The sequence below is a fragment of the Leucoraja erinacea genome, chromosome 32, assembly GCF_028641065.1.
Source record: "Leucoraja erinacea ecotype New England chromosome 32, Leri_hhj_1, whole genome shotgun sequence".
NCBI lineage: Eukaryota > Metazoa > Chordata > Chondrichthyes > Rajiformes > Rajidae > Leucoraja > Leucoraja erinaceus.
The window spans coordinates 5,011,128-5,036,730 of record NC_073408.1 but is presented as its reverse complement, the minus strand read 5'-3'; the positions used below and the strand labels follow the sequence as shown (position 1 = coordinate 5,036,730).

At 42.8% G+C, this 25,603-nt stretch overlaps 1 protein-coding gene across 1 annotated transcript; it reads right to left on the bottom strand.

Annotated features, from left to right (window-relative positions):
- Nucleotides 1-936: 936 nt before the first annotated feature.
- Nucleotides 937-23,718, bottom strand: cenatac (centrosomal AT-AC splicing factor). The gene is made up of 11 exons (XM_055660614.1): nucleotides 23,425-23,718; nucleotides 17,882-18,048; nucleotides 16,491-16,589; nucleotides 15,511-15,577; nucleotides 13,257-13,319; nucleotides 9,459-9,517; nucleotides 7,609-7,726; nucleotides 4,994-5,033; nucleotides 4,143-4,229; nucleotides 2,566-2,698; nucleotides 937-2,340 (listed from the first exon to the last, which is right to left on the bottom strand). Exons 1-11 carry the CDS (start codon nucleotides 23,716-23,718, stop codon nucleotides 2,280-2,282), a joined length of 1,188 nt encoding a protein of 395 aa, XP_055516589.1. The 3' UTR covers nucleotides 937-2,279.
- Nucleotides 23,719-25,603: the final 1,885 nt, after the last annotated feature.

The window sequence follows — 25,603 nt, the reverse complement described above, 5'->3', positions numbered from 1 at the left end:
GCTGAGTTAATCTATCTATATTACTAAAAGTCTGTTCTTGACCGGTTTTGGCCATCTGTGCTGCGATTTCCACGAGAACCCCGCCATCTACGGCCGTCATTTTTGGCCACCTTGCTCGGAGCCCCCCCCCCTCCGCGTGCTGAGGATTTTTCCCGTCGATGAAAAATGACAAGAGATATTAATGTTTTTACAAAATTCCCCATTCTCCCTGCTGTCCCCGACTATAAAACCAGGAAGTGATGTTAGCAAAAAGTGTCTAATGGTTCTAAAATGTTTGCAAAAAGTGTCTCTTGGTTCTACAATGCTTGCAGAATGTGTCTTTTTTGGTTCTAAAATGTGTTTTAGGTTCTCCCCCCCCCCCCCCCCCCCCCCCCCCCTCTCTCTCCCCCCCCCCCCCCCCCCCCCCCCCCCCCCCCCCCCCCCCCCCCCCCCTCCTCTCTCCCTCCCCCCCCCCCCCCCCCCCCCCCCCCCCCCCCATATATGGGGTAAAAGGAGTAAATTAATAATATTAATATAATATCAAGGGGGGTAATTAGTGCGGGGGGGAAGGGATAGTTAGTGTGTGTGACGCTGCATGCCGACTCCCCCACACAACCGCACCCTGGGGGAACAGACCCAACGGGTCTGCACTTGGTCTAGTTATAATATAAAAATAAAAGGCAAAAATATTGCATCGGGTTATTAGATCAGTATCTATGGCAGCTGTTAGCTGCATTATTTATTCTAGATACCGCCATTAATTACATTCCTCTATGATGGTGATAGTTTTATAGGCTGCTAGATAATGATTTTTGGTAAATTGTGAACAGTGGCCCTTTAGGCTTTTTAGCATTTTCCCACTAAGATAATGCACAATCGTTTATCCTCCGTTGGATTAGACTGCTGCACGAGCAATGATTCTAAATATGGTTTGTTGGGATAAATTTCAAACCTAAATTATTGAACAAGCTGCCAGTAAACTGGCAATGTTTATTTTAACTGCTAAGACACTGCAACAAGGGAGCTGAACTTAAACAATATACATTACAGGAAGTCAAATGAGGCACAACAGGCAGTCGATGGTAGAGCAGTACATGTTGAACAAGATTTTGGGGTTTAAGTCCATCACAACACAGGCGGATGAGATATTGAAAACTTACCATCGTGGAGTGGGGCATGGAAAATTAAACTGGGGGTTTGTTGCAACTGTACAAAACATTGGTTTGAGTGCAGTTGGGGAGTGTTGTGCACAGCTCTCATCACTTAGGATGAGCTTGTGCGAGAGAAGAATGGAAAGGAAATTCATCACAGTCTTCATTGGATTGGAGGCCTTTATTAATGGGGAGAGATTGCTTCCCCGGAATTAAGGTGGCTTATGAGTTACCTGAAAGAGAAAATTGATGCATAGAAGGGATAGTTGAATTGTTTTACCCATGGTAGGGGTTATCAAAAATAATGCAAATATTCAAAATGAGAGAAACGATATTGGGACTGGTGGTGATTAAATGCCATTTCAGGAATGTTCAGGTGGGTACTTGATAGTCAAGGCATTGAAGGATGCAGACCTAATGCATGCAAATGGATTAGTGTAGATCTGTGCAAAAGCATTGGACCAAACTGCCCATTTCTGTGCTGTATGCCAATGGCTCCAATTGCAAATTGCCTAAACAATTGTAATTATTGAGTTGCCCAAACGCATGCAAGGATGGAATTCTCAATTGCTATATCTGTATTAGACATTTATTTCACTGGAGTGAGAGCCTGTAGATCATGCTTAATATTAAATGGAAATATGGACTACATTTATATTTAGCAAGATGAAATTTGTCCTTTCAGCACTGAGGGAAATCTATTCACAAGGTTGGGCCAAGGCTGTTCAGGCTTACTGGCCATTCCCCAAATTACATAACTCAATTTGTGGACACTCATATGATCAAGCTCTCACAATTATTTAAATCGAAGCTACAGAATTAGTATCCTCTGCCTCCCCTTAGTGATCTATCTGATCACTGCTTCTGTTCATTAGAGTACCGTGAAAGCAAGTTTTGTGCATTTTTTTTACTTTATGGATGTCTGCAAAGACACAACATGTTCATTACCCAGGAATGGCCTGTACTCGTGCTATCACGGGCATTCAATCCCAGCCAAGTAATTGTATTATCAAAGTATAACGAGCAGTTATTAAATGACTTCAGTTATGAATTTGATAAACCTTTGGTGCAATTTACAGTTACAAAGTACACCACACATTCCAAAAGCAGCCATTATGCTCAGTTTAAACACATCCAATTTAATCAGCTCTACTGGTCATCTCTTCTGCGCTTTCTGCTTTTCTTGCCTTCTTCCAACCGGAACTGATGCCTAAAAAAGTTAAAATTGAGGGGTGGTCAAAATTCATTACCATGTACATTTAAAAGCAGTAATGGAACCACATTGAACCATACAAAGCTAAAGCTTTGGAAGGGGTCAGGTGAACAATAGTTTGATTTGGAGTTTTGGGACGTAGGGAATGGATATTAGAAATATATGGGGTGGGATGGTTTGGAAATGGGTTTATGCTAGGTGGGGAACAGCTTGAAGTCTTACCTGGATTGCCACCTCCTGCCATCATTCCACACTCTGCCAAACGAAGGCAACCAGGAATCATCTGTTTCTGACAAGTGGTTGAAGTTGGCACCAACTCTATTTGGAGGAAGTTTCTTCAGTTTCTCTCTCTCTTCTAAAATTAGAAAGAATTCAAAAGAAAAGTACCAGCAAACAAAAATCGAGAAAATGATAGAAGGAATGCGTGACATTTCAAGGTGAGACCCTCTTCAGACAGAAAATGGCGTGGTGTTTGCAGACTGGTAATTATGTCATCGATCTGGCCTGTTCCCTTGCACTTCAAATATTATGCATCAAGGATTGCGCTTCACTGGAATAAAATACCTGGGTGCGTCACCTTTTCAAAGGATGAAACCAGAACCAATGGAATAATTTTAAGGGCTTTAGCTGCAGTTCAGCAGTGTGAGAGATGGTTTTAGGCTATAAAAGGGAAAATATCGAGTGGGATTTATTTGAAGGCCAAAATATAAATGTTTCACAGAACTGGACAAGAAAATGAAAACTAAGTTGCCTCAGAAAAATAAGCCTTTACAAAGTGGTGGTTTAAGGATTGTAGTGATTTAGATCGGTTGAGTGGGCAAGAAGTTACAGAATTTGGGAAACCAAAAACATAGCAACCAACCATGGATTAATTAAAAGTGGAGGCCCATTTTTTCTCGTTATATTGTTTACAGTGTACCATGTTTACATATTCTGTTGTGCTGCTGCAAGTAAGAATTTCATCGTTCTATCTGGGACATATGACAATAAAACACTCTTGACTCTTAAAGGAATCTCAAGGTTGTGGGGGCTGTAAGAGGTTGTAAATGTAACAACGAGAAAACCCTGGAATGATTTGAAATTTAGGATAATTCTGCTGCAAGACATGGATGGAGTTGTGTGATGTGCGAGCATGACTCTACTAGCTTAACGTGCATGAGTTTGGAGTGATTAAGTTAAACATGACGTTTAACTCATTAAATCTATACTTGGATTTTTCACTGAACCGTCTTAAAAACAAACTGAAAAATAATGGAATTGGCTAAGAAACAAGTATTGATATAGCACCCTAATTAATAAAGGTCTAATGTTTTACACCCAGGTTACTGATAAGCAAAGTAAAAGTATTCTAGCAACACTAACATTCACTGAACTACGAGTTGTTCTAGCACAGGAGGCAATTTGGCCAATCAAATTTTTTCCAACTCTTGAACAGTTCCGATGAGTGTCAGTTCCCTACAGCATTGAATTCTTTGCCCAAATCCATTTTTGTTTTGTTAGTATTTCAAGAAATCAGTTCTCCAAGCTGCTCGCCAGGATTATCTAGATAGAATGAACAGTTAAATGCTGGTAGACACAAAGTGCTGGAGTAACTCGGGTCAGGCAGCATCTCCTTTTTCTCCAGAGATGCTGCCTGACCCTCTGAGTTAATCCAACACTGTGTGTATATATCGTTGGTATAAACCAATATCTGGAGTTCATCGTTTAGTTAAATGCTGGTCTCACCCTAGTTAAATGTTGCCCACACCCCGAGGAGTAAATAAAGGAAAACTTAGCCATTCAGAATATCAAACACATACTCTGCTGGAGAAACTCTTCATAAGATGGTCCTATTGGTTTTGGTGTTTCTGCATCCTCCTCATCAAGAAGCCATGGTGGAGTTGCACCTAAAGTCAGATGTAGAGCACATTAGCTTCTGGCAAGGTTTAAATTGAAATATAGTAATTTATAACCATCCCTAGTTAAATGGGTAGGCTATTTGATGCTTATATGCATAATCAAAGACCCCAGTAGGGGAGTTGGCCTCTCGTATGTAGAGCAGCAAACTCAAACTTCAAAAGATAGAAGCCGCATAGGCTGCAGAGAAGTCATCACATGGAAGAAATTAGAAATTATAAAATTAGCAAATTATGCTCAATTTGAACATGGATTTTCAGGTTTCTGCAAATATAGTGAAAACAGAAAATATCAGGGTACATTTAAGGGATTGGATAATTCCACTTCACATTAGGTGTAAATCGAAAATAATACAAGAAAATGTTGCAACACTCGAGTCAGGTAGCATTTGTTTCTTTATCACACATGCTTGCCTGACCCATTGGGTGTTGCAAACCTCCATGAAGCACAGTAAAATGCAGTGCAAACAATCACAGCTGAGTAATAATGTGTTCAATAACAGCTCTCAGGCAAGTGTGATTATCACCAATTTTCAATCATAGCTAAAATGCAAATTATTACTCTGCTTGAGAGTGTTTGTTCACCGACAGCCTTTCCCACTTCCACTGCATATTACAACCCCCCCCCCCCGCATATTCACTCCCCCCCCCCCCCCCCCATATTTTACAATCATTTCCCAACCCAGTACAAAAAATATTAGTCAATATATTGTGGAATATAGAACACTAAAAAAGCTCCATAATGTATACATCACCTGTGTGAATATTTCCAGCTTCTGATTTTGATATCTGGAACTGTAGAAAGCCAACAGAAAAATTAACTAAATTCTGAACAGACAAAATCGCAGATCAACAACTTTAGAACATTGAACATTTTGAATTTATTTTTAATCAATTAACTGCCAAAATATATATTCCTAAATGTTACTGTTGTACTGATCTTTGCAAATACCCTGTGGCCATACTTCAGGGGAGAGTTACGTTCATATTCACTTACATAAATGTGGTCACTTCACATCAAATGTAATGTTTGAAGGCTTTCAACAATGCAAGCATTGCCCAAATAAATTTTTACTTGGGCCAAAATCAATTGTTCAAAGAGTCTTTAAAAGAAGGGTTTTGATCAATTTGTTTAAAAAAAAACTACAACTACTTTAGCTTGGAGTATTTTTCCAGTGGCACGTGGAACTGCAGATGCTAGAATCTTGCATAGGACACAAAGTGCTGGAGTAACTCAATAGGTCAGCCAGCATGTCTGGAGAACATGGATAGTGACGTTTTAGGTCGGGACTCTTCTTCAGACTGATTGTCTTGGGGTGGGATGGAGAGCAGAGGAAGCTTGTAGAGAGATGAGGGTGGGATGAAGCCTTGCAAGTGATAGGTGGATACAGGTGAAGGAGATTTGGATTGGCAGATGGTTGGACAATGGCTGGATACAAAATGGGGACAAGGAGACAAAATTGTGTCAGGAGTGAAATGTAAAGTCAGAGGGAAGGATATATGTGGAAGTATTTTTCCAGAAACATGTTAAAACTAAGAAAATAATTGCTTGGTGCCAAGAGTGCAGAATTTGACATTGGAGAGCTGGTGATTAACAAGAGCAAAAACAGGCAATCCCAACTATTCGAGACTCTTCTGTCATTCATTGAGTTCAGACTGATCTTCCACCTCATTGTCCTCATATCCCTAGAATTGTTTTACTGTCCAGAAATGTATTTGTGCTCTGAATTAATAAACTCCACTAACCTGTGCAAATACCCACCAAGCATCTCGTTATAAAGTTCTATTTCAATCCTAAATAGCCTACTTGTTCTGACACTGTAACCTCTGCTTCTAAACTTCCCAACCAGCGTAAATATCCTCCCTGCATCGTGAATGTTGAGCCCGGGAAGAATGGTTTCAAAGAGATTTCTCATTCTAATGACCTCCAGGGGATACATGCCTGATCTACTTAATCTCTCTAGTTATAAACCAATCATTCCTGGAACTAGTTTACTGAATCATCACTGTTTGTCGGTGACAAGGATATCCCTTTTTAGACAAGGTCAAAACCAGACAATACTCTAGGTGTAGTTTCAACAAGGCCCCGTGTAACTGCAGTGCAAACATATACCATTTACTTTCCTAATTACCTATTTTCAATCACCCTTTGGTCCCCTTCAACAAAAATATCCCCCTTAGGTTCTTATTAATTTTTCCCCCCCCCACTCACTTTAAAGCTATGTCCTCTGAGTTTTACCCAAAGTGCCCGGGGTAACACACTGCGCTCTCGGTACCCTGCTCATGCTATTATACACCTCTCTCTTCACTGCGGGAAGGGTGGAAGGAGGATGCTGTGTGTGACGTTCAACGGAGGTGTGCAAAGGCCCCGCAGCAGTGGGTGGGTCTATTCCCACATTGTCCCAGGCTGCCGTTTATCCTCTGATTGCTCAGGCCTACGTGTGGTTGGTCACAAGTTACCACCATGCCACCTGCCTTGCCCTGAACTAGAGCTGACTGCCGTGTCGGTGTATGGGCCCTGTTGTGAGCCGTAGCAAGACAGCACCCTCGTCTCTCTTGCTCTAAACTCCCGTCCCACACTCACTTACCCGTAGGGCAGGGCAAGCCTCTCTGCTCCCGTCCCGGCCGCTATCCTTTGCCCAACTCACCTGGGGAACTGTACACGTGATATGTTACCTCAAGATCAGAAGCCTTCAGATATAGAGGGGCTGGAGGGCTTGAGTTACAAGGAGATAGATCGGACAGGCTGGGGCTCTTTTCCCTGGAGCGCAGATGGCTGAGAGGTGATCTTGCAGAGGTGTATAAAGTCATAAGCTGGATAGAATGAATGCAGTCTTTTACCTAGAGTAGGAGAATCAAGGACCAGAGGACGTGGGTTTAAAGTGAGGGGGAAAATGTTACAGGAACCCAAGTGGGGACTTTTTCCACCCAGAGGGTAGTGGGAATTCTGGAACAGAAATATTGGATTAATACACAACATAAACCATCTCATGGTGCCATCGAGTGAAGGTTAATGCTTGGGAGCTACAAATGCAATTAGCATAAACCAAGCAGTTGGGAACACCAAAGATAGACATAAAGTGCTGGAGTAACTCAGCACGTCTGGCGGAAGAGAGAGGCGAAGAGCTGGAGACGCACATGGTAGAAGCTTCATACCCATGTAACAACCAGCTTTGAAAGTCAGGGAGTGCGAGAGTGGAAGAGGCTGGACGAACAAATGCATGGTTCCCCTCAGACAGCATTGAGAGTGATTCACTTCCATTGCTCAATGCAATAGAACTGGGCACAGTGGCTTTAGAGTTGTTACCTTCTATACTTGTGTATTGGCTAGCAACAAACGACGACACATTAGCACTTAATTTGACATCACCTGGTTACCAATGAAAGTCAAGGCTTGTCCGTTTGTCATGTCACCAGAATGACTGGTGTTATTCACTCCACTTGGTCCAGCTTCTGCCTGTTCGGCGATGTAGCTTCCAAGAACATGACTTGCAGGGAAACAAATATTTTCTGTAAAAATGCAGTTCTCTTTACCTTAACTGAGATTAATATCAATTTTATTTTTTATGGGAGGGGAGAGAGGCAAGATTTGTACGTGCTAATGGTACTAATAGGCTGGTTGGCCTGAGGAATAACACACTGACAGATTATGTCAACCAGAAACTCGATAACTGGTGTTATTTTGCACTGCCACTAATAATTTATTATCATATTACCCTAGGTCCAGCTTTATTTTGCTACCATCCAGTGTCATGCGATAAGCGATTGTAGGGAACACAAAACTTTTTCATTTTCAAGAAGTCATGACTTGCCCAGGGAAACAAACGTGATATAAATTTCGCTCCCTATAAAAGAATGCAGTTCTGCCTTTACCTGGATTTTAACTGATACAGGTATCATAGAAGGCAGGAGAATGGCATTTTTGATAGATTGATTGAATGGCGTAGTAGGGAGGGCCGAGGCAAGATTTGTAGGAGCAGAACCCTGGTAGAATTTTCTAAAGTCAGGCTGGTCTGGCCTGAGGAATAGTAACACACCATTCAGATTAATGCAGGCTAACTAAAATCAAGAATCTAACTCGCTATTAACTCAGCATATTGTGAAGATTCATGGCGGATCAAACTTGTTTTGCTCTGCCCCTTGGCCAATTCAATCTAATAATTTAAATATAGCCAATGAACTGGCCTCAACTACCTTCTGTGGCAGAGAGTTCCACAGATTCACAGTGAAATTCTTTATTTTGCATTTAAAAGATTTCCCCCTTATCCTTAAACTGTGACCCCTTGTCCTGGACTTCCCCAACATCGGGAACAATCTTCCTGCATATAGCCTGTCCAACCCCTTAAGAATTTTGTAAGTTATTGGGAACCCAAGACTATTTCCATTTCTTCATAAGACAGTTTCCCAGGAATCAAACCTTCTCTGGAAATGTCATTTGGACCAAAACTGCACGCAATACTCCAGGTGTGGTCACCAAGACCCTATACAACTGCAGTACTAGCTATGAAAGCCAACATCCATTCGCTTTCTTTATGCCTGCACACCTGCAGCCCCTTGACTTGTACTGAACGTGATATAAATCGGCCACCGTTTAGATAATAATCTGCTTTCCCGTTTTTGCCACCAAAATGGATAAACTTAAACTGCATCTGCCAATTTGAACCCAGAAATGTCACTGGTCGTAGCATCTCCTCATAACACTGGCTTAGTGTCATATAGATATTGCCTTCATTCCTCACCAGGTCATCAATGGGTTTTGGGGAGAAGTACTGAGCCTTGCGGTAATAGTCACTGCCTGCCATTGTGAAAAGGACCCGTTTAACTCCTACTCTTTGCTCAGCCATGATCCACATCAATACTGAACCCCCAATGCCATGTGAGTTTGACTTGATGGGGACCTTGAAAGCCTGGAAGTCCCAATTCCACTCCTATCACTTATGAACCTTCCTAAGATCGTTACCCTCGAAAAATTCTATAAGATGGGCACCTTTCGTAAATCCATGCTGACAGCACCACTTTCCAAATGTGCTGCTATCCCATCTTTAATAACTGAGTTTCCCCCACTCCTCTCTCAGGCTAACTGAAGTCCCCGTTTTCTGATCTTGTTGCAAAGTGGGGTCATCGGCACCAATCCTCTGGAACTGGTGGCAAAAGAGTATTATTAAAGAGTTCCACAACACACCAGTATTTATTTAATAAATGAAAACAAAATACTCTTACCCATCATGAGTGGCTGCAAACGCCAGGCGTCCATCGATAGAATGTTGCTCTGTCTGTGGCTGGTTTTGATTCAGGAAAAATCAATGCTTCTTAAAGCTTAAAACACTATGTTAAAATAACTACAGGACCACCACCGATTGTGCTGCACCCTTGGTTCCAGAGCCTTGCCTGATTATCCATTTTGCAGCACCAGCAGAGGCCATGTAATAATGACAATACACCTCTGACCCACTAATTGTACCCCTCCCATGTCTCTAAAGCCCCGTGGGCTGAAAGAAACTTAAATAAAACAAATATTAAAAGTAAATTAAATGCGCTAATGCTTGACACCACGACTGTCACTTGGACTTTGCTTAGAAGCCACAGCCAGGATTAAGTGCAAGCAAAATAAGCTCAGAATTGCACAAAACCGAGCGATCATCAGCAGGTGGAAACAGATAACTCGTTCGGGACAGTCCAGGAAGAGCGGGCATCACATGCAGCGCAAGGTAGATACAAAATGCTGGAGAAATCCCGCGGGTGAGGCAGCAACTATGGAGAGAAGGAATAGGCGACGTTTCGGGCCGAGACCCTTCTCTCCATGGATGCTGCCTCACCCGCTAAGTTTCCACAGCATTTTTTGTCTACCTTTGATTTTTCCAGCATCTGCAGTTCTTTCTTAAACATCACATGCAGTGCCCACGTGCCCTCCCAGGGAATTTGAAGTGGGCTCGTGGAAATTTGTCCGGATTAAAGTAACTGCGGGACCATCAGTTGCTGGGGGATTTAAAAAACAAACCAAATCGGTGGTGGATTTGTATTGCAAAGCACCAAATGATACATCTGCAAATTGCTCCGAGGCCTTCATGCATTCAACAATTAATACTGTGTTTTGTTGTGTCGGAACAGAGTGATCTTTGGGAATAACCCACAACATATTCTATATTACATAAACTCGCTTTGTTCTATTTGGGGAACAGCCTTGCTGCCCCTGGCTGCATCGACAGGTTCAGGGCTGGGCATACAAGTGTCCCTCACACATTACTCAACCACCTGACAGATCAATAGAGGGAAGTGGTTTTTAAACGCAAATATGGAGAATCATTCAGCCTCAAGAACTGAGGGGAGAGGCTATCACACCCTGCTTTAAAATACATCGCAGATGAATTGCAAATCCATAGATTACCCAAGCCGTAAGGGTTTAGAATCATAATGAATAGTAAATGTACAAAGAGCTGGTGGGCGGGCAGGAAAAGATTATGAAGGCAAGCCAAAAGCTCATCGATATTCCATCAATTTTTAAAAACCATTTAATTTTCCTCCTTCTCCTACATTTAACCACAAAATGTCCAGTTTGAAAGTCCTGCATTGTACTTATTTTCATAATGACAGATTTCTTCATAATTCAATGTTATTTTTATGAATTACTGTAATTATATTTGCTAGCCCCTTGTTCTTTAAGTAAGAGGACTTGCTGTATATTGTTCCAAATACTGTACGGGGGGGGGAAGCACACCTGTAGGAAAATACAATGTGTTGATAACGTTTTGATTTACAATTTAACAAATGTTATAAACTGTTTAATGGATATTAAAAGCATTTGTTTAATAAAAGCAGGTAGATAATGCAAAATACCAGTCTCTCCGAAATGTAGATTGATTAAAAGATAAGCATGGAAACAGGCCCTTCGGCCCACACTGACCATCAACCACCTGCTCACACGAGCTCTATGTTATCCCACTTTTGCATTCACTCCCTGCACACAAGGGGCGAGTTTAGAGGCCAGTTAACCTACAAACCCACACGATTTTGGGATGTGGGAGGAAACAGGAGCACCCGGAGAAAACCCATGCAGTCGCAGGGAGAATGTACAAACTTCACACAGACATCAGAGGCTAGGATCAACGAGGTCTCTGGTGGTTGAGGCAGCTGGTCCACTCTGCTGCCCCGATCACGAATCAATCTTCCAATTGTAACTCTGAACAATTTTTATCATGTTTTAAACAGCAAATCCCTAAATTTAGCCAACTCTATTTTTGCTTTTGAAATCAAAGCCTATGCCTGGGAATAATAGTTCCATGGATAATAGTTTCCAAATTTGAACATTTCCTTGACGAAATGTACATGTTAAATATAAAATCATACAATGTACAGGGTGAAATTCATTTAATTTCTCATTCTCTATAACATTGTGTAGAATGAAGAAATGTTCTCCGTTCTCCTTTCAAAATAACGAGAGAGGAATTAGATGAGTAACGGAGGAACAAAATAGAATAGAACAATTTGGTTAAAAATATAATCTTATTTCAGAGTCATTACCTCAAGTAATTGCTTTACTTTACAAGGAAAGAGGTCAAATTTGTGAATCTACACTCTGGAAGTTAAGGCTTTGGGTCAGAGTTGTTACAGTTTGGGCTACTTTGGTTGTAATATAGTGAAGGATCATTGCTTAGGATTTTTTAATCCATCACTAAACCCATCCTCCAACAGGAACTGGGCGAGGTAGGCATTATTCTGCTATACCACCCGAGTATACCACCCGACTACAAAAAGTAGTAAACACTGCCCAGTCCATCATCGGCTCTGACCTTCCTTCCATCGAGGGGATCTATCGCAGTTGCTGCCTCAAAAAGGCTGGTAGTATCATCAAAGACCCAAACCATCCTGGCCACACACTCATCTCCCTGCTACCTTCAGGTAGAAGACGGCAACAACCAGGTTCAGGAATAGCTACTTCCCCACAGCCATCAGGTTATTAAACCTGGCTCGGACAAAACTCTGATTATTAATAACCCATTTTCTGTTATTGCACTTTATCAGTTTATTTATTCATGTGTGTATATATTTATATTATGGTATATGGACACACTTATCTGTTTTGTAGTAAATGCCTACTATGTTCTGTGTGCTGAAGCAAAGCAAGAATGTCATTGTCCTATACAGGGACACATGACAATAAACTCACTTGAACTTGAACTAGTTTAGTTTAGTTTAGAGAAATATCGCGGAAACTGTCTTTCGGCCCACCATGTCCCCGCAACCAGCGATCCCCGCACACTAACACCATACTACACACACTAGTGCCAATTTACAATTAAACCAAGCCAATTAACCTACAAACCTGTAGGTCTTTGGAGTGTGGGAGGAAACCGGAGAAAAACCCACGCAGGTCGCGGAGAGAACGTAAACTCCACACAGACAAGCACCCGTAGTTAGGATCGGACCCGGGTCTTTGGCACTGCAAGGCAGCAACTCTACCGCTGGGCCTCAGTATCTGAAGTCTGTAACAATTCCGCGATGGGACAGAGCCATGCCAGCTCAAATCTTGTCTTTCTTTTACATCAGCAAATAAGATACTCTTAAAGGTAGGAATCGTTGGTGGAGACACTACAGAGAGGAAAAGGGAGGAGTGTCACAGGCTTGTTGTTGACGGCAAGGAACTCAGTTTCCTGTATATGCAAAGGAAACGCTTTCATTTCTGCAGCACCTTTCATGCCCTCAAGAGGTCAACAGTGCATTAATAGTGCACAGAACCAAAGTTGTGTGCGGGGAACTAAACTTGTGTGCACTATTAATGCACTGTTGACCTCTTGAGGGCATGAAAGGTGCTGCAGAAATTGAAGGGGTTTCTTTGCAAACATCAGCTGAAGTAGCATCTGGACTAATCTTCCTTGGGCTTAACTCCACGCTGCCATTACAGCTAACCAACTAAGTGCCTAATTTTGATCTGACAGAATAATTGTGCAATTTATAGATCAGTTGATGTAAAATACAACAGTTGCCATGGATACTGTTCAGGCTCATCCAGGTAAAACCAACCTCAAAGGCAGCCTGCACTACCTCCTGCCTCCTCCGATCCACTTCGCGAATGTACTCTGCTTCCTATAGAGAAAATTAAAAATAAAGACCTAAGTCACTCATGACTGGTGTAAAGGTTCAAGGGGCCAGCACAGAAAATAATGCCCAAATGTACAAACTATTAAACAGAGCAACAAACACACAACACACACACACACAAAAGTAAAATGGCATTGTTAATTTCTTTGTTAAATTAGTAGAAGAAATTCCTCCAAATACAATCATAACTCGAGTATCTTAGATATTATCTGCAGCAGTAACTACAACTAGCCGTGACAGTGGGAGGCACGGTGGCTCAGCGGTAGAGTTGCTGCCTTACAACACCAGAGACCTGGGACTGGTCCTGTCTATGTGTGCTGTCTGCATGGAGTTCGTACGTTCTCCCTGTGGCCGCGTGGGTTTTCCTCAGGTGATCCGGTTTTCTCCCACACTCCAAAGACGTGCGGCTTTGTAGGTTAAATGACTTTGGTAAAAATTGTAAATTGACCCTAGTGTGTAGGATAGTGCTAGTGTACTGGGTGATCGCTGGGCCAAAGGGTCTGTATTTGTATTTCTAAAGTCTAAAGCAAAGTTTAAAGTATCTCAGTAGAAGGTGTGTTTTTGGCCAACACTGCTTTTTCCATATATGCATAATAAATAAATTTAAATTCAAGTCATAAAACCCATTGCATTATGCAAAATATATCTCTCCACGTTCACATTTTAACTGAACATTAACATTACATTTTCCTCTTTATAAAAAAATATATACTCTCACTTAAATTCAGGAGTGAATTTCCTCCAAACAGTTCTAGATGGCTGAGAGAAGCGATGGATATTTTATGTTGGGGTTAATACAAACAACTTTCTATTTGGGAAACAAGTTGTTTGTTTCACCCCCAAACCTCTCCCACTGTGCCTCCATTAACCATGCACCACTTATAATTTAGAGTGGAGGCAGGCAAGGCAACTAAACCATCAACTGATACAGGCTGAGAGGCGTTGCATAGAAAAGCCAGATGATGTACCCAGCAATTTTCCCATCATCTTTGGTCTCCACAGCAACGCTCCAGACCTCACTGCAGTGGAGATGACATGAGCAATATATGCAGTAATGAACAAAAACCTTTAATTTACAGTGTTTTTCAAAAACATCAGAATCCCAAACAGCTAAATACCCAATTAAGTATTTTTTGTTGTCACTGTTATAGCCAGCACAAAGAGATCTTCATAGACACTGCAATGAGGTAGTGGGCAGTGAACAGTAATTAATAATTAATACTTTAACACAAGGAACTGCAGATGCTGGTTTACAGAAAAAAAAGACACAAAGTGTTGGAGTAACTCAGCAGGTCAGGCAGCATCTCTGGAAAACATAGATATGTGACGCTTTGGGTCAGGACGCTTCTTCATACTGATAGTGGTGAGTGGGGGTGGAGGGGGCAAGAGAAGAAAGATGCAAGAGGAGAGGGGCAGGACAAAGCCTGGGCGAGAGGATGTTTTGATGGGCAGATGGTTGGAGAAAGGCCAGAGACTGAAAGGCAGAAGGTGTGAGACAGAAGGATAGAAGAGTTGTGAATTGTGAAGCTGGAAGAAGGTATGTAAGTGGAAAAGGAGGGGGAGGAGGAGAAATATTTGCTACTCAATGTGAGGCACAGGGGAGAGAGGGGGTGAAAAGAAAGTGGGGGTAGGTTTAGTGACCTAAAATTGGAGAATATGGTGTTCATACTGTTGGGTTGTAAGCTGTATATTGTAAGCGGAATGCAAGTTGATGCTCCACCAGTTTGCATGTGGCCTCACTCTGGCAATGGAGGAGGCCCAGAACATTAAGGACAGTGTGGGAAGGGTAGTTAAAACAGCTTGCTATTGGGAAATCCAAGCTGTGGCGTACTGAGCACAAGTATTTGGACCTGCCAATGTACAGGAGGCCACATCAGGAACACCAGATGCAGCAGATGAGGTGCACGTGAACCTCTGTCTCACCTGCAAGGACTGTTGTGGTCCCTGGATAGAGGCGAGCGAGGAGGTATATGGACAGGTTCGACAAAACAAGGGATTGCATCCAAAATATAGCAACTCCAGGGAATAGTTTAAGTTTTGAGTTTAGTTTATTTTCATGTGAGAACCATTGTTTTAACTGAATCAAGAGGAGGGAATGGTATCCAAAACTACAACTAATTCCTCAATAACATATACAGCAGCTCATTCATTTGCATCCATTTTAACTGCCCCATACCTGTTTAATATATTCATCTTCCTTCTCTTCGTAGTTTTCCACTGCCTTCGCGACAGCTATTTTGAACCTTGATAAATGAAAAGAGAATTCTGGATAAAGCTTAGACGTTAGCAGTTAAAATGTGGGCCAAAGGGCTTGTTCCTGTGCTGTATTGTTCTGTTCTGTGTCAACAGGAAACAAAGTGTCGGAATAAATAGGTCCGTGGTAGACACAAAATGCTGGAGTAACTCAGCGGAACAGGCAGCATCTCTGGAGAGAAGGAATGGGTGACGTTTCTTCAGTCTCGACCCGAAACGTCAACCATTCCTTCTCTCCAGAGATGCTGCCGGTCCTGCTGAGTTACTCCAGCATTGTGTCTATCAGCCATATGTTATCCCACTTTCCCAAACTACAGGCTAGGGACAATTTACAGAAGCCAATTAATTTACTAACCTGCAATGCTTGCTATCTAATCTGCTGCAATGCTTTTTATCAAATGTGATTAGAACATTCATCCATGAATGGAAATTAACTCAAGGAGACAGAGAGCAATGAAAAGCTGACACATACTACAGTTGGGCAGCACAGTGGTGCCGCAGGTGAGATGCTGCCTTACAGCACCAGAGACCCAGGTTCGATCCCGACTATGGATGCTGTCTGTAGTTTGTACGTTCTCCCCGTGACAGCGCGGGTTTTCGCCAGGATCTCCGGTTTCCTCACACACTCCAGACCAGGGACAATTGGCTTGGTATAAGTGTAAATTGTCCCTTGTGTGTGCGCTGGACAGTGTTAATGTGCCAGCATCGCTGGTCGGTGCAGACTCGGTGGGCCGAAGGGCCTGTTTCTGTGCTGTCGCTCCAAACTAAACTGAACTACTGAAACCTTCAGACAATATGGAACATCCACATTCACACTTACTGATCGATTTCCTTTCACTGTTGCTGATTTATGCAAACCTCGGTTTTCGGCAATGCAACACAGAGCAGAGATCCATTACTTACTTTTCATAAACATCGCCTGAGAGCAGAAACTTCTCTTTCAACTTTTTGTCTGCTTTATGTTCCCACCAGAATTTGTTGGTTTGTTTTAAGTGTTCCAAGCTGCAATGAAGTTTGAAACATAATTAACAGTGGTTGAACAACCCCACATGCGACAGCTTCCTATGTTGTTGCAAATTAAGTCAGCATGTAACATTTTCACACCGTGGTGGACCAACCAGGGGCTAGGTTTAGCTTTATTATTGTCATGTGCACAGAGGTACAATGGAAAGCTTTGTTTTGCTCGCTGTCCAGTCAGATGAAATTCCGTACATTAATACAATTAAGTCAACACAAGTACCATAGGTAGAACAAAGGGGAAGATGCAGAGTGCAGAACAGAGTCCTCACCATTGTAGCGCACCAGATCCATTGACAAGGTCCAATATCCACAATAGGACAGAGGTAAATCAGACAGTATCCTAGCTTAAAGCTAGACAAAAAAAAATTCTGTTGAAACTCAGCGGGTGAGGCAGCATTATTGGAGAGAAGGAATTGGCGACGTTTCAGGTCTCGACCAGAAACTTCACCAATTCCTTCTCTACGTAGATGATGCCTCACCTGCTGAGTTTCTCCAGCAATTTTTGTCTACCATCGATTTTTCCAGCATTTCCAGTTCTTTCTTAAACAGTACCCTAGCTTAAGGCAAGATTGTTCAGAAGCCTGATTGCAGAGGGAAAGAAGGTGTTCCCGAATCTGGTGGTGTGCGCCTTTCAGCTTCTGTATCTTCTGCCTGACAGGAGAGGGGAGAAGGTGGTAAGGCAGGGGTGGGATAAGTCTTTGATATTAAACACAAAAAGCTGGAGTAACTCAGGTAGCATTTTCTCAAGGAAAGGAATAGGTGATGTTTCGGGTCGAGACCCTTCATCAGACTCGACCCAAAACGTCACCTATTCCTTTTCTTCAGAGATGCTGCCTGACCTGCTGAGTGGCTCCAGTCTTTACTGTCTTAACTTCAGTGCAAACCAGCATCTGCACTTCCTTCTTACAGCCGTTGAGAATGTTGGCTGCTTTTCTGAGGCAGCATAAAATGTAGATGGAGTCAAATGTGGGCCATCTGGTCTGCGTGATGGACTGGGCTACATCCACAACTCTGTCATTTCTCGGTTAATTCTCTGCCTCAGAAGGCAGTGGAGGCCAATTCTCTGGATGCTTTCAAGAGAGTTATGTAGAGCTCTTAAAGACAGCGGATATGGGGAGAAGGCAGGAACGGGGTATTGATTGTGGATGATCAGCCATGATCACATTGAATGGCGGTGCTGCCTCGAAGGGCCGAATGGCCTACACCTGCACCTATTGTCCATTAACTGGACTACACACAGCATAAAGTTATTAAAAAAATTGCAGATACTGTACCTTGCAAAGTGTTCCAACAGTCCTCCGTACAGCACGGCAAGGCTTTCATTCGTGATGTGCTTCTTCGCGTCTCCATTACAGCAGTGACACCAGAAATTCTCCTCGTGCCGGGTAAAGTCGTATTTCTCCACTTTCACTTGTGAAAGAGTCTTACGTGCCTCTTCAACCTGGGGGGGGGGGGGGAGTTGAACAGTGACGACCTTTAGAAGAGACCATTACCTCTCGGCTACAATCATCCCTGACCCCAGTGAGACCACACCTGGAGTGTTGTGAGCATTTGTGGTCTCCTCATGTAAAGGGAGACTGATTCCTCGCTTGGCGGGACCACCATACAAGGAGAGATTGGTCGATTGCAGGCAGCACAGTCTCGCAGCGCCAGTGACCCGGGTTCGATCCTGACCTTGGGCGCTGTCTGTGTGGAGTTTGGATGTTCTCCCCGTAACCATTTGAGTTTCCTCCGGGTGCTCTGGTTTCCTCCCAACATTCCCAAAACAGGCTTGTTCATTGATGCATTTCCCCAATTGTGTGGGGACTGCATGCGAAAGTGGGATGACAGAATTAGTGAAAATGGGTGATTGGTGGTCGGCAGGAACTTGGTGGGCCAGAGGGCCCATTTCCATACTGCATCCCTCAATTGATCTCCAATAACCACTTTGAATTGCAACAACATTTCACAGCGAGGACAGCAAGCAGCAGGCACAGGGATAAAGGAGTGATTATAAAGAGCAAGGATCTTCCACTTAAGATGTTTTAAGATAATTGAAACTCCCTTCCCCAGAGAAGCTGCTGGGACTTGGTCAATTCCTGAACTGAGATTGATGGCTTTTGGAAGGGAAAAGTATTAAGTGCTACATGCAGTTTATTTAACAATTTGGCTTGTGCTTTTTATTCTAACCTTTTTGGTATGGATTTCCCAGTGCATCAGACTAGAGGTATCTGATGGTTAGCTGATTAAATTATTTGTACTTTACAATGAAGATCCCAAATCATGAAAACAATTCAATATTCACCAAACCACCTGCTATATCCCATTGCTCCGAACACACAGAACACATGAGTGAGGGCCTGCCTATTTAAAAAAATCAAAACTTCAGAGAATATCTGAAATTAGAGGTAGACAAAAATACTGGAGAAACTCAGCGGGTGCAGCAGCATCTATGGAGCAAAGGAAATAGGCAACGTTTCGGGCCGCTGAGTTTCTCCAGTACTTTTGTCTACCTTCGATTTTCCAGCATCTGCAGTTCCTTCTTAAACAATCTGAAATTAGAGCTTCGTTTCAGTTAATAAGAACAGGTTTGTTTGGCCTATATTCATTAGGCAGAAGGTTGAATAATGACTTTGCAATTGGGTAAAGATTGGAATCATTGTCTCGATGAAGGTACATTAAGAATAAAATGTTGTATTTTTCTTTCCCGGCTCTTTACAAAAGTCAAATTACTTGAATGCAACTTCAAATAGAATGCAAAAGACATTTCTAATTACGAGTCGAGTCGAGTATAGAATAAAAGAACCTCAAGCAATGAGTACTTTGCTAAACTACTGTAGGCCAACTGTGCAATTATAGAGTACAATTCCCAAGCCAGCAATACATCAAGGTCACTTACTTCTCAAAGCTCTGGGATAACACTTTTACAGTTCTAAGCAAAACACAAAATGTTTCTGATTATACTTTCAAGGTTAAAAACAACAGCGACTGAATTATGACTGGCGTCACCTCTTGCCAATGGTCTTGATGCCTATGGTTGAATGACACCACTCAACAAAATGAAAACCACAGCAGATGATTTAGATGGTATTATTTTTAATGATAAACATTAAGGGAGCTGTCTATGAATCATTAAGGAAAGGCACAAAGTGCTGGAATAGCTCATCGGGTCAGGCAGCATCTCTGGAGAACATGATTAGTTTTTTGTGGTTGGGAGCCCTCTATGAATCAAAGTTTATTATGTCTGTGTATAAATAAAACTGTGTACTCTCAAATACCAATCGAACAGTTGAATGAACCAAGTTATTCTTTGCTCAGTGGGTTTCCATCGGTTGCAGTTCTACATTCATAAACATGCTTATTCTTTTAAAGGGCAGAAAACATATATTCATCTGAGATTTGGGCAGCACAGTGGCAGAGTTGCTGTCTTACTGCGCCAGAGACCCGGGCTGAGTTAGGAAATCTTCTGCTAACAATTATCCAAGTACCTGGATATTCATATTTAGTAGGAACAAAATGGATTCATGCTCTCGTTCTTGATTCCCCTGTGAGTTGAAAGACTCTGTGCATCCACCCTATCCCCACTCCTGCTCATGATTTCATACACCTCTATAAGATCATCCCTCAGCCTCCTGTGCTCCAAGGAATAAAGTCCTAACCTGCCCAACCTCTCCCTATTGCTCAGGCCCTCAAGTCCTGGCAACATCCTCGTAAATATTCTCTATCCCTCCCCCACCCAAGTCGCGCTAGCGTCTCATTTTCACCCTACCAACAGCTTACAAGGCCCCGTTTCCTTTATCATTGTTACTTTTTTGCACATCTTTCATTCATTGTTCTTTATCTCTCCACATCACTATCTATATCTCTCGTTTCCTTATCCCTAACCAGTCCGAAAAAGGGTCTCGACCCAAAACGTCACCCAATCCTTCTCTCCAGAGATGCTACCTGTCCCACTGAGTTACTCCAGCATTTTGTGTCTATTCTCTGCACTCTTTCCAGCTTTAGCATCATTCCTACAGCAGGGAAACCAAAATTGAACACAATACTCAAAATGCATCATCTCCAATATCTTGTCCAACTGTAACATAACATCACAACTTCTATGTCAACTATCAAGACTAAAGTACCAAAATACTTTTTGATCACCTCATCTACCTGTGATGCCACTTTCAGGGAACTATGTAAATGCACTTCGAGAACCCTCTGCTCCAGAACACCCCCCAAGCCCCTGCCTTCTGTGTAAACCAGCATCTGCAGTTCCTTCCTACATACTTGGCTTGACTCAAGCTAGAAGACACAAAATGCTAGAGTAACTCAGGGAGACAGGCAGCTTCTGTGGATAGAAGGAACGGGTGACATTTCAGGTCGAGACTCTTCTTCAGACATCTTTCAACCTTATATTTCACTTGGGCAGCTTGCAACCCAATGTTATGAATAATCATGCGTGTATATATTTATATAATGGTATATGACACACCGATCTATTCTGTATGCATGCCTACTATATATATATATATATTCTGTTGTGCTGAAGCAAAGCAAGAATTTCATTGTCCTACCTGGAACACATGACAATAAACTCTCTTGAATCTTGACTTCTCTAACTTCAAGTAACCCTTGTTTTCCCTCTCTCACTCCTTCCCACCCCCATCCTAGAACACCGACTAATTTGACTGTACTCCTGATTAAATTGTACGTTGAGACCCTTCTTCAGACTGAGTGTCAGAGCAAAGAGAAACTAGAGATATGGAAGGGCGAGGAGTGAAAGTGAGGGATCAAAGGGGACGTTGATTAAGGAAAATGTAGAATGAAGTCTGAAGAAGAAAGGTCTCGACCCGAAACGTCCGCCATTCCTTCCCAAGTTCAAGTGAGTTTATTGTCATGTGTCCCTGTATAGAACAATGAAATTCTTGCTTTGCTTCAGCACACAGAACATAGTAGGCATTTACTATTTAATAAAGCTGTTTCTGAGCCTGGAGGTACGGGTGTAGAAGGCCTTGTAACGTCTGCCGGAGGGAAGTAGTTCAAACAGTCCGTTACAGGGGTGTGATGAGTCTTTATGGATGCTGACGGCCTTCCTGAGGCACCGTGTGTGGTAGATGCCCTCCACGGCTGGTAGCTCTGTCCCAATGACCCTCTGCGCTCTGTGGACGACGCGCTGAAGAGCTCTCCTCTCCGCCTCCGTGCAGCTGAGATACCACAGATATGCCATACGTTAATATGCTCTCTGTGGTGCAGCGGTAGAACGTTGTCAGCAGCTGTTGGGGCAGACCAGTCTTTTTTAATGTCCTCAGGAAGAACAGTCATTGCTGTGCCTTCTTAACCAGCGCAGCGGTGTTGGTGGACCATGTGAGGTCCTCTGAAATGCGAGTGCCCAGAAACTTAAAGCTGGACACTCTCTCCACACTTTCCCCGTAAATGGAGATTGGGGCGTATTCTCCATTATGGGACCTCCTGAAGTCAATAATCAGCTCCTTGGTCTTGGAGGTGTTTAGTGACAAGTTGTTACGTGTGCACCAGTCCGCCAGGTCCTGCACCTCTGCCCTGTATTTTGTTTCATCACCATTGGTGATCAGCCCAATCACTGTTGTGTCGTCTGCAAACTTCATGATGGTGTTGGTGTCGAATGCAGGAACACAATCATGAGTGAGGAGGGAGTAGAGCATGGGGCTTAGTACACAGCCCTGTGGTGTGCCAGTGCTCAGGGTGATAGTGGAGGACAGGTGCGTATGTGTGTATACATTTATATTATGGTATTCAGTCTGAAGAAGGGTTTCGGCCTGAAACCTCGCCTATTTCCTTCGCTCCATAGATGCTGCTGCATCCGCTGAGTTTCTCCAGCATTTTTGTGTACCTTCGATCTTCCAGCATCTGCAGTTCCTTCTTGAACATTTATATTATGGTATATGGACACACTTATCTGTTTTGTAGTAAATGCCCACTATGTTCTGTGTGTTGAAGCAAAGCAAGAATTTCATTGTCCTATACAGGGACACATGACAATAAACTCACTTGAACTTGAACAGCCTGATGGCTGTGGGGAAGCCTCCAGAGATGCTGCCTGTCCCTCTGAGTTACTCCAGCTGTTTGTGTCTACCTGTGGTGTAAACCAAAGATCCTATAGCAGATCAGAGGATAGAAACATAGAAACATAGAAATTAGGTGCAGGAGTAGGCCATTCGGCCCTTCGAGCCTGCACCGCCATTCAATATGATCATGGCTGATCATCCAACTCAGTATCCCGTACCTGCCTTCTCTCCATACCCCCTGATCCCCTTAGCCACAAGGGCCACATCTAACTCCCTCTTAAATATAGCCAATGAAGTGGCCTCAACTACCCTCTGTGGCAGAGAGTTCCAGAGATTCACCACTCTCTGCGTGAAAAAAGTTCTTCTCATCTCGGTTTTAAAGGATTTACCCTTTATCCTTAAGCTGTGACCCCTTGTCCTGGACTTCCCCAACATCGGGAACAATCTTCCTGCATCTAGCCTGTCCAACCCCTTAAGAATTTTGTAAGTTTCTATAAGATCCCCTCTCAATCTTCTAAATTCTAGAGAGTGTAAACAAAGTCTATCCAGTCTTTCTTCATAAGACAGTCCTGACATCCCAGGAATCAGTCTGGTGAACCTTATCTGCACTCCCTCTATGGCAATTGTGTCTACCCGTGGTGTAAACCAAAGATCCTCCTCTGCTATAAGATCTTTGGTGTAAACCAGCATCAGTTCCTCCCTGCACACTTGGCTTGGCTTTTATTCCGTGTTTGGCCGACGTTTATCGGGGCAGGGGGAGGAGGGGGAGGGGTGGGTGGGGGGCGCCAGCGCCTTTAAGAGCCGCTCACCTTCAGCGCGAAGCGGCCTAGCAGCGCCCCGAGCCTCGCCTGGTGCCTCACGCCGTGTACATGCCCCCGGCCGCCGAACCACGTCTGCCTGCACACCGTGCAGTACACCGGCCCCTCCTCCTCCTCCGCCGCCGCCGAGGACGACTTCTTCCTCTTCTTCTTCTTCTTCCCCATCGCGAAGCCGCCGCCGCCGGTCCCCGACCGCCGAGGATTCAGCCGCTCACAGAGGCCGTCCTTGTCCCGCCGTGACGTGACGCTTCCACCGCCGAACCCATTAAACGTCGGCGAAATCATTAAAGGTCGCGCCGCAGGACCTCGCCTTTAAGACGGGGAGAGGGGGGGAGGATGCGAGTCCCCGCCCGACAGCGCCCCCTGTACTGAAGGACCGGAGGCTGCCACAGCAACAAGATCACAGGCAAAGATCATTGTATTGTATTCAAATTTATTGTCATTGTCTCAATTTGAGACAACGAAATGAATTTTCCTTACAGGCAGTATCATTAAAAAAATCACAAAGAAATTATAAAAATAAATAATAAATAAATAATAAAACATATTAAAAATAAAATTGAAATTGAATTAAAATTTCAATATGACAAATAGTAAGCCATTCAAATTTATTGTCATTGTCTCAATTTGAGACAACGAAATGAATTTTCCTTACAGGCAGTATCATTAAAAAAATCACAAAGAAATTATAAAAATAAATAATAAATAAATAATAAAACATATTAAAAATAAAATTGAAATTGAATTAAAATTTCAATATGACAAATAGTAAGCCATACATTACACACAAATAGACCCCAGACACAACATAATTACATTTTACATAAACATCCATCACATAGCTGTGATGGAAGGCCAAATAAACTTATCTCTCCAGAGCTCTGCTATAGGATCTTTGATCAGAGGTACACAAAAATGCTGGAGAAACTCAGCGGGTGCAACAAGATCACAGCAAGTTCACACAAGCACTGGGCTGCAGTTAATAATAATAATAATAATAATAATAATAATACATTTTATTTATGGGCGCCTTTCAAGAGTCTCAAGGACACCTTACAAAAATTTAGCAGGTAGAGGAAAAACATGTAAGGGGAATTAAATAAATAGTAGAGACATGACTAGTACACAAAGTAAATTTAGGTAGCGTCTGTACTACAGAATCCCCCCCCCTTCCCCATTTTCATTTTTAGGTTCCCTGTGCAGGGCAAAATCAAATGCAAATGGAAAGAAACATCAAAGAAAAATATATTAGGACAGAGATAGGCTGTGGAGGCCAAGTCAATTGATACTTTTAAGGCAGAGGTGGATAGATTCTTGATTAGTCCGGGTGTCAGGGGTTATGGGGAGAAGGCAGTAGAATGGGGTTGAGAGGGAAAGATAGATCAGCCATGATTGAATGGCGGATTGGACGAATGGCATAATTCTGCTCCTATAATTTATGGACATTCTGGCATCTCGAGTAGAAAACAAACTTTTGGAGGAACACAGTGGGTCAGGCACACCCCCCTCCCCCCTCACAGATGCTGCCTGACCTGCTGAGATCCTCCAGCAATCTAGGGTTTTTTTTGCATGTGTTGGAGCTGCTTGCTATCTCTCTTCTGAGGTAATTGTAAATTGTAAAGCTGGAAATCTTAAGTGATATAGGCACCCTGTAAACACGTGAAACAGAAGAGGCGTTTAATTGGCAAGTGTACTGGTCGATTAAATTCTTACTTGCAGCAGCATAACAGGCCTGTAACTACACAAATATACTATAAACAACAATTCGATAAATTAAGAACCGTAATACTAATCCAAAAAAACCTCAAAGTTCTTCAATTGTGTTTTTGTGTGTGCCCTTTATCATTGTATCGCTGCTGATATATCATTTCACTTGCACTTTTTGTGCAATGTGACAAATAAACCGTTGTATTGTATTGTATGTATCAAAGCCAGTTCATAGAAGTTGGCTTACGTTGCAAAATTGGGTTGTGTTAAAAATTAATTCCCAAACAAATCCCACTCTTTTTGCTGAAATGATAGATTGCCTTTGGCTTGTGGACATTGTTGACCATAGCTGACCACAACATCCGTCAAAGTGACAATGCAATAACCTCCTCTCATTTTACAGCACGTTTTAGTTTGAGGCGGGGCGAGAGCCAGTGGAAATCGCATTTCAGTTTGTAAACCG

Excerpts from the sequence above, each read along its gene's own strand:
- cenatac (XM_055660614.1), bottom strand. The coding sequence starts at position 23,718 with ATGATTTCGCCGACGTTTAATGGGTTCGGCGGTGGAAGCGTCACGTCA. Across the intron at positions 9,518-13,256 it reads TAGTGCAGGCTGCCTTTGAG|CCACAGACAGAGCAACATTC; the intron begins GTTGGTTTTACC and ends AATCAAAACCAG. Across the intron at positions 7,727-9,458 it reads TTTGCAGCCACTCATGATGG|TCATGTTCTTGGAAGCTACA; the intron begins GTAAGAGTATTT and ends TTTCCCTGCAAG.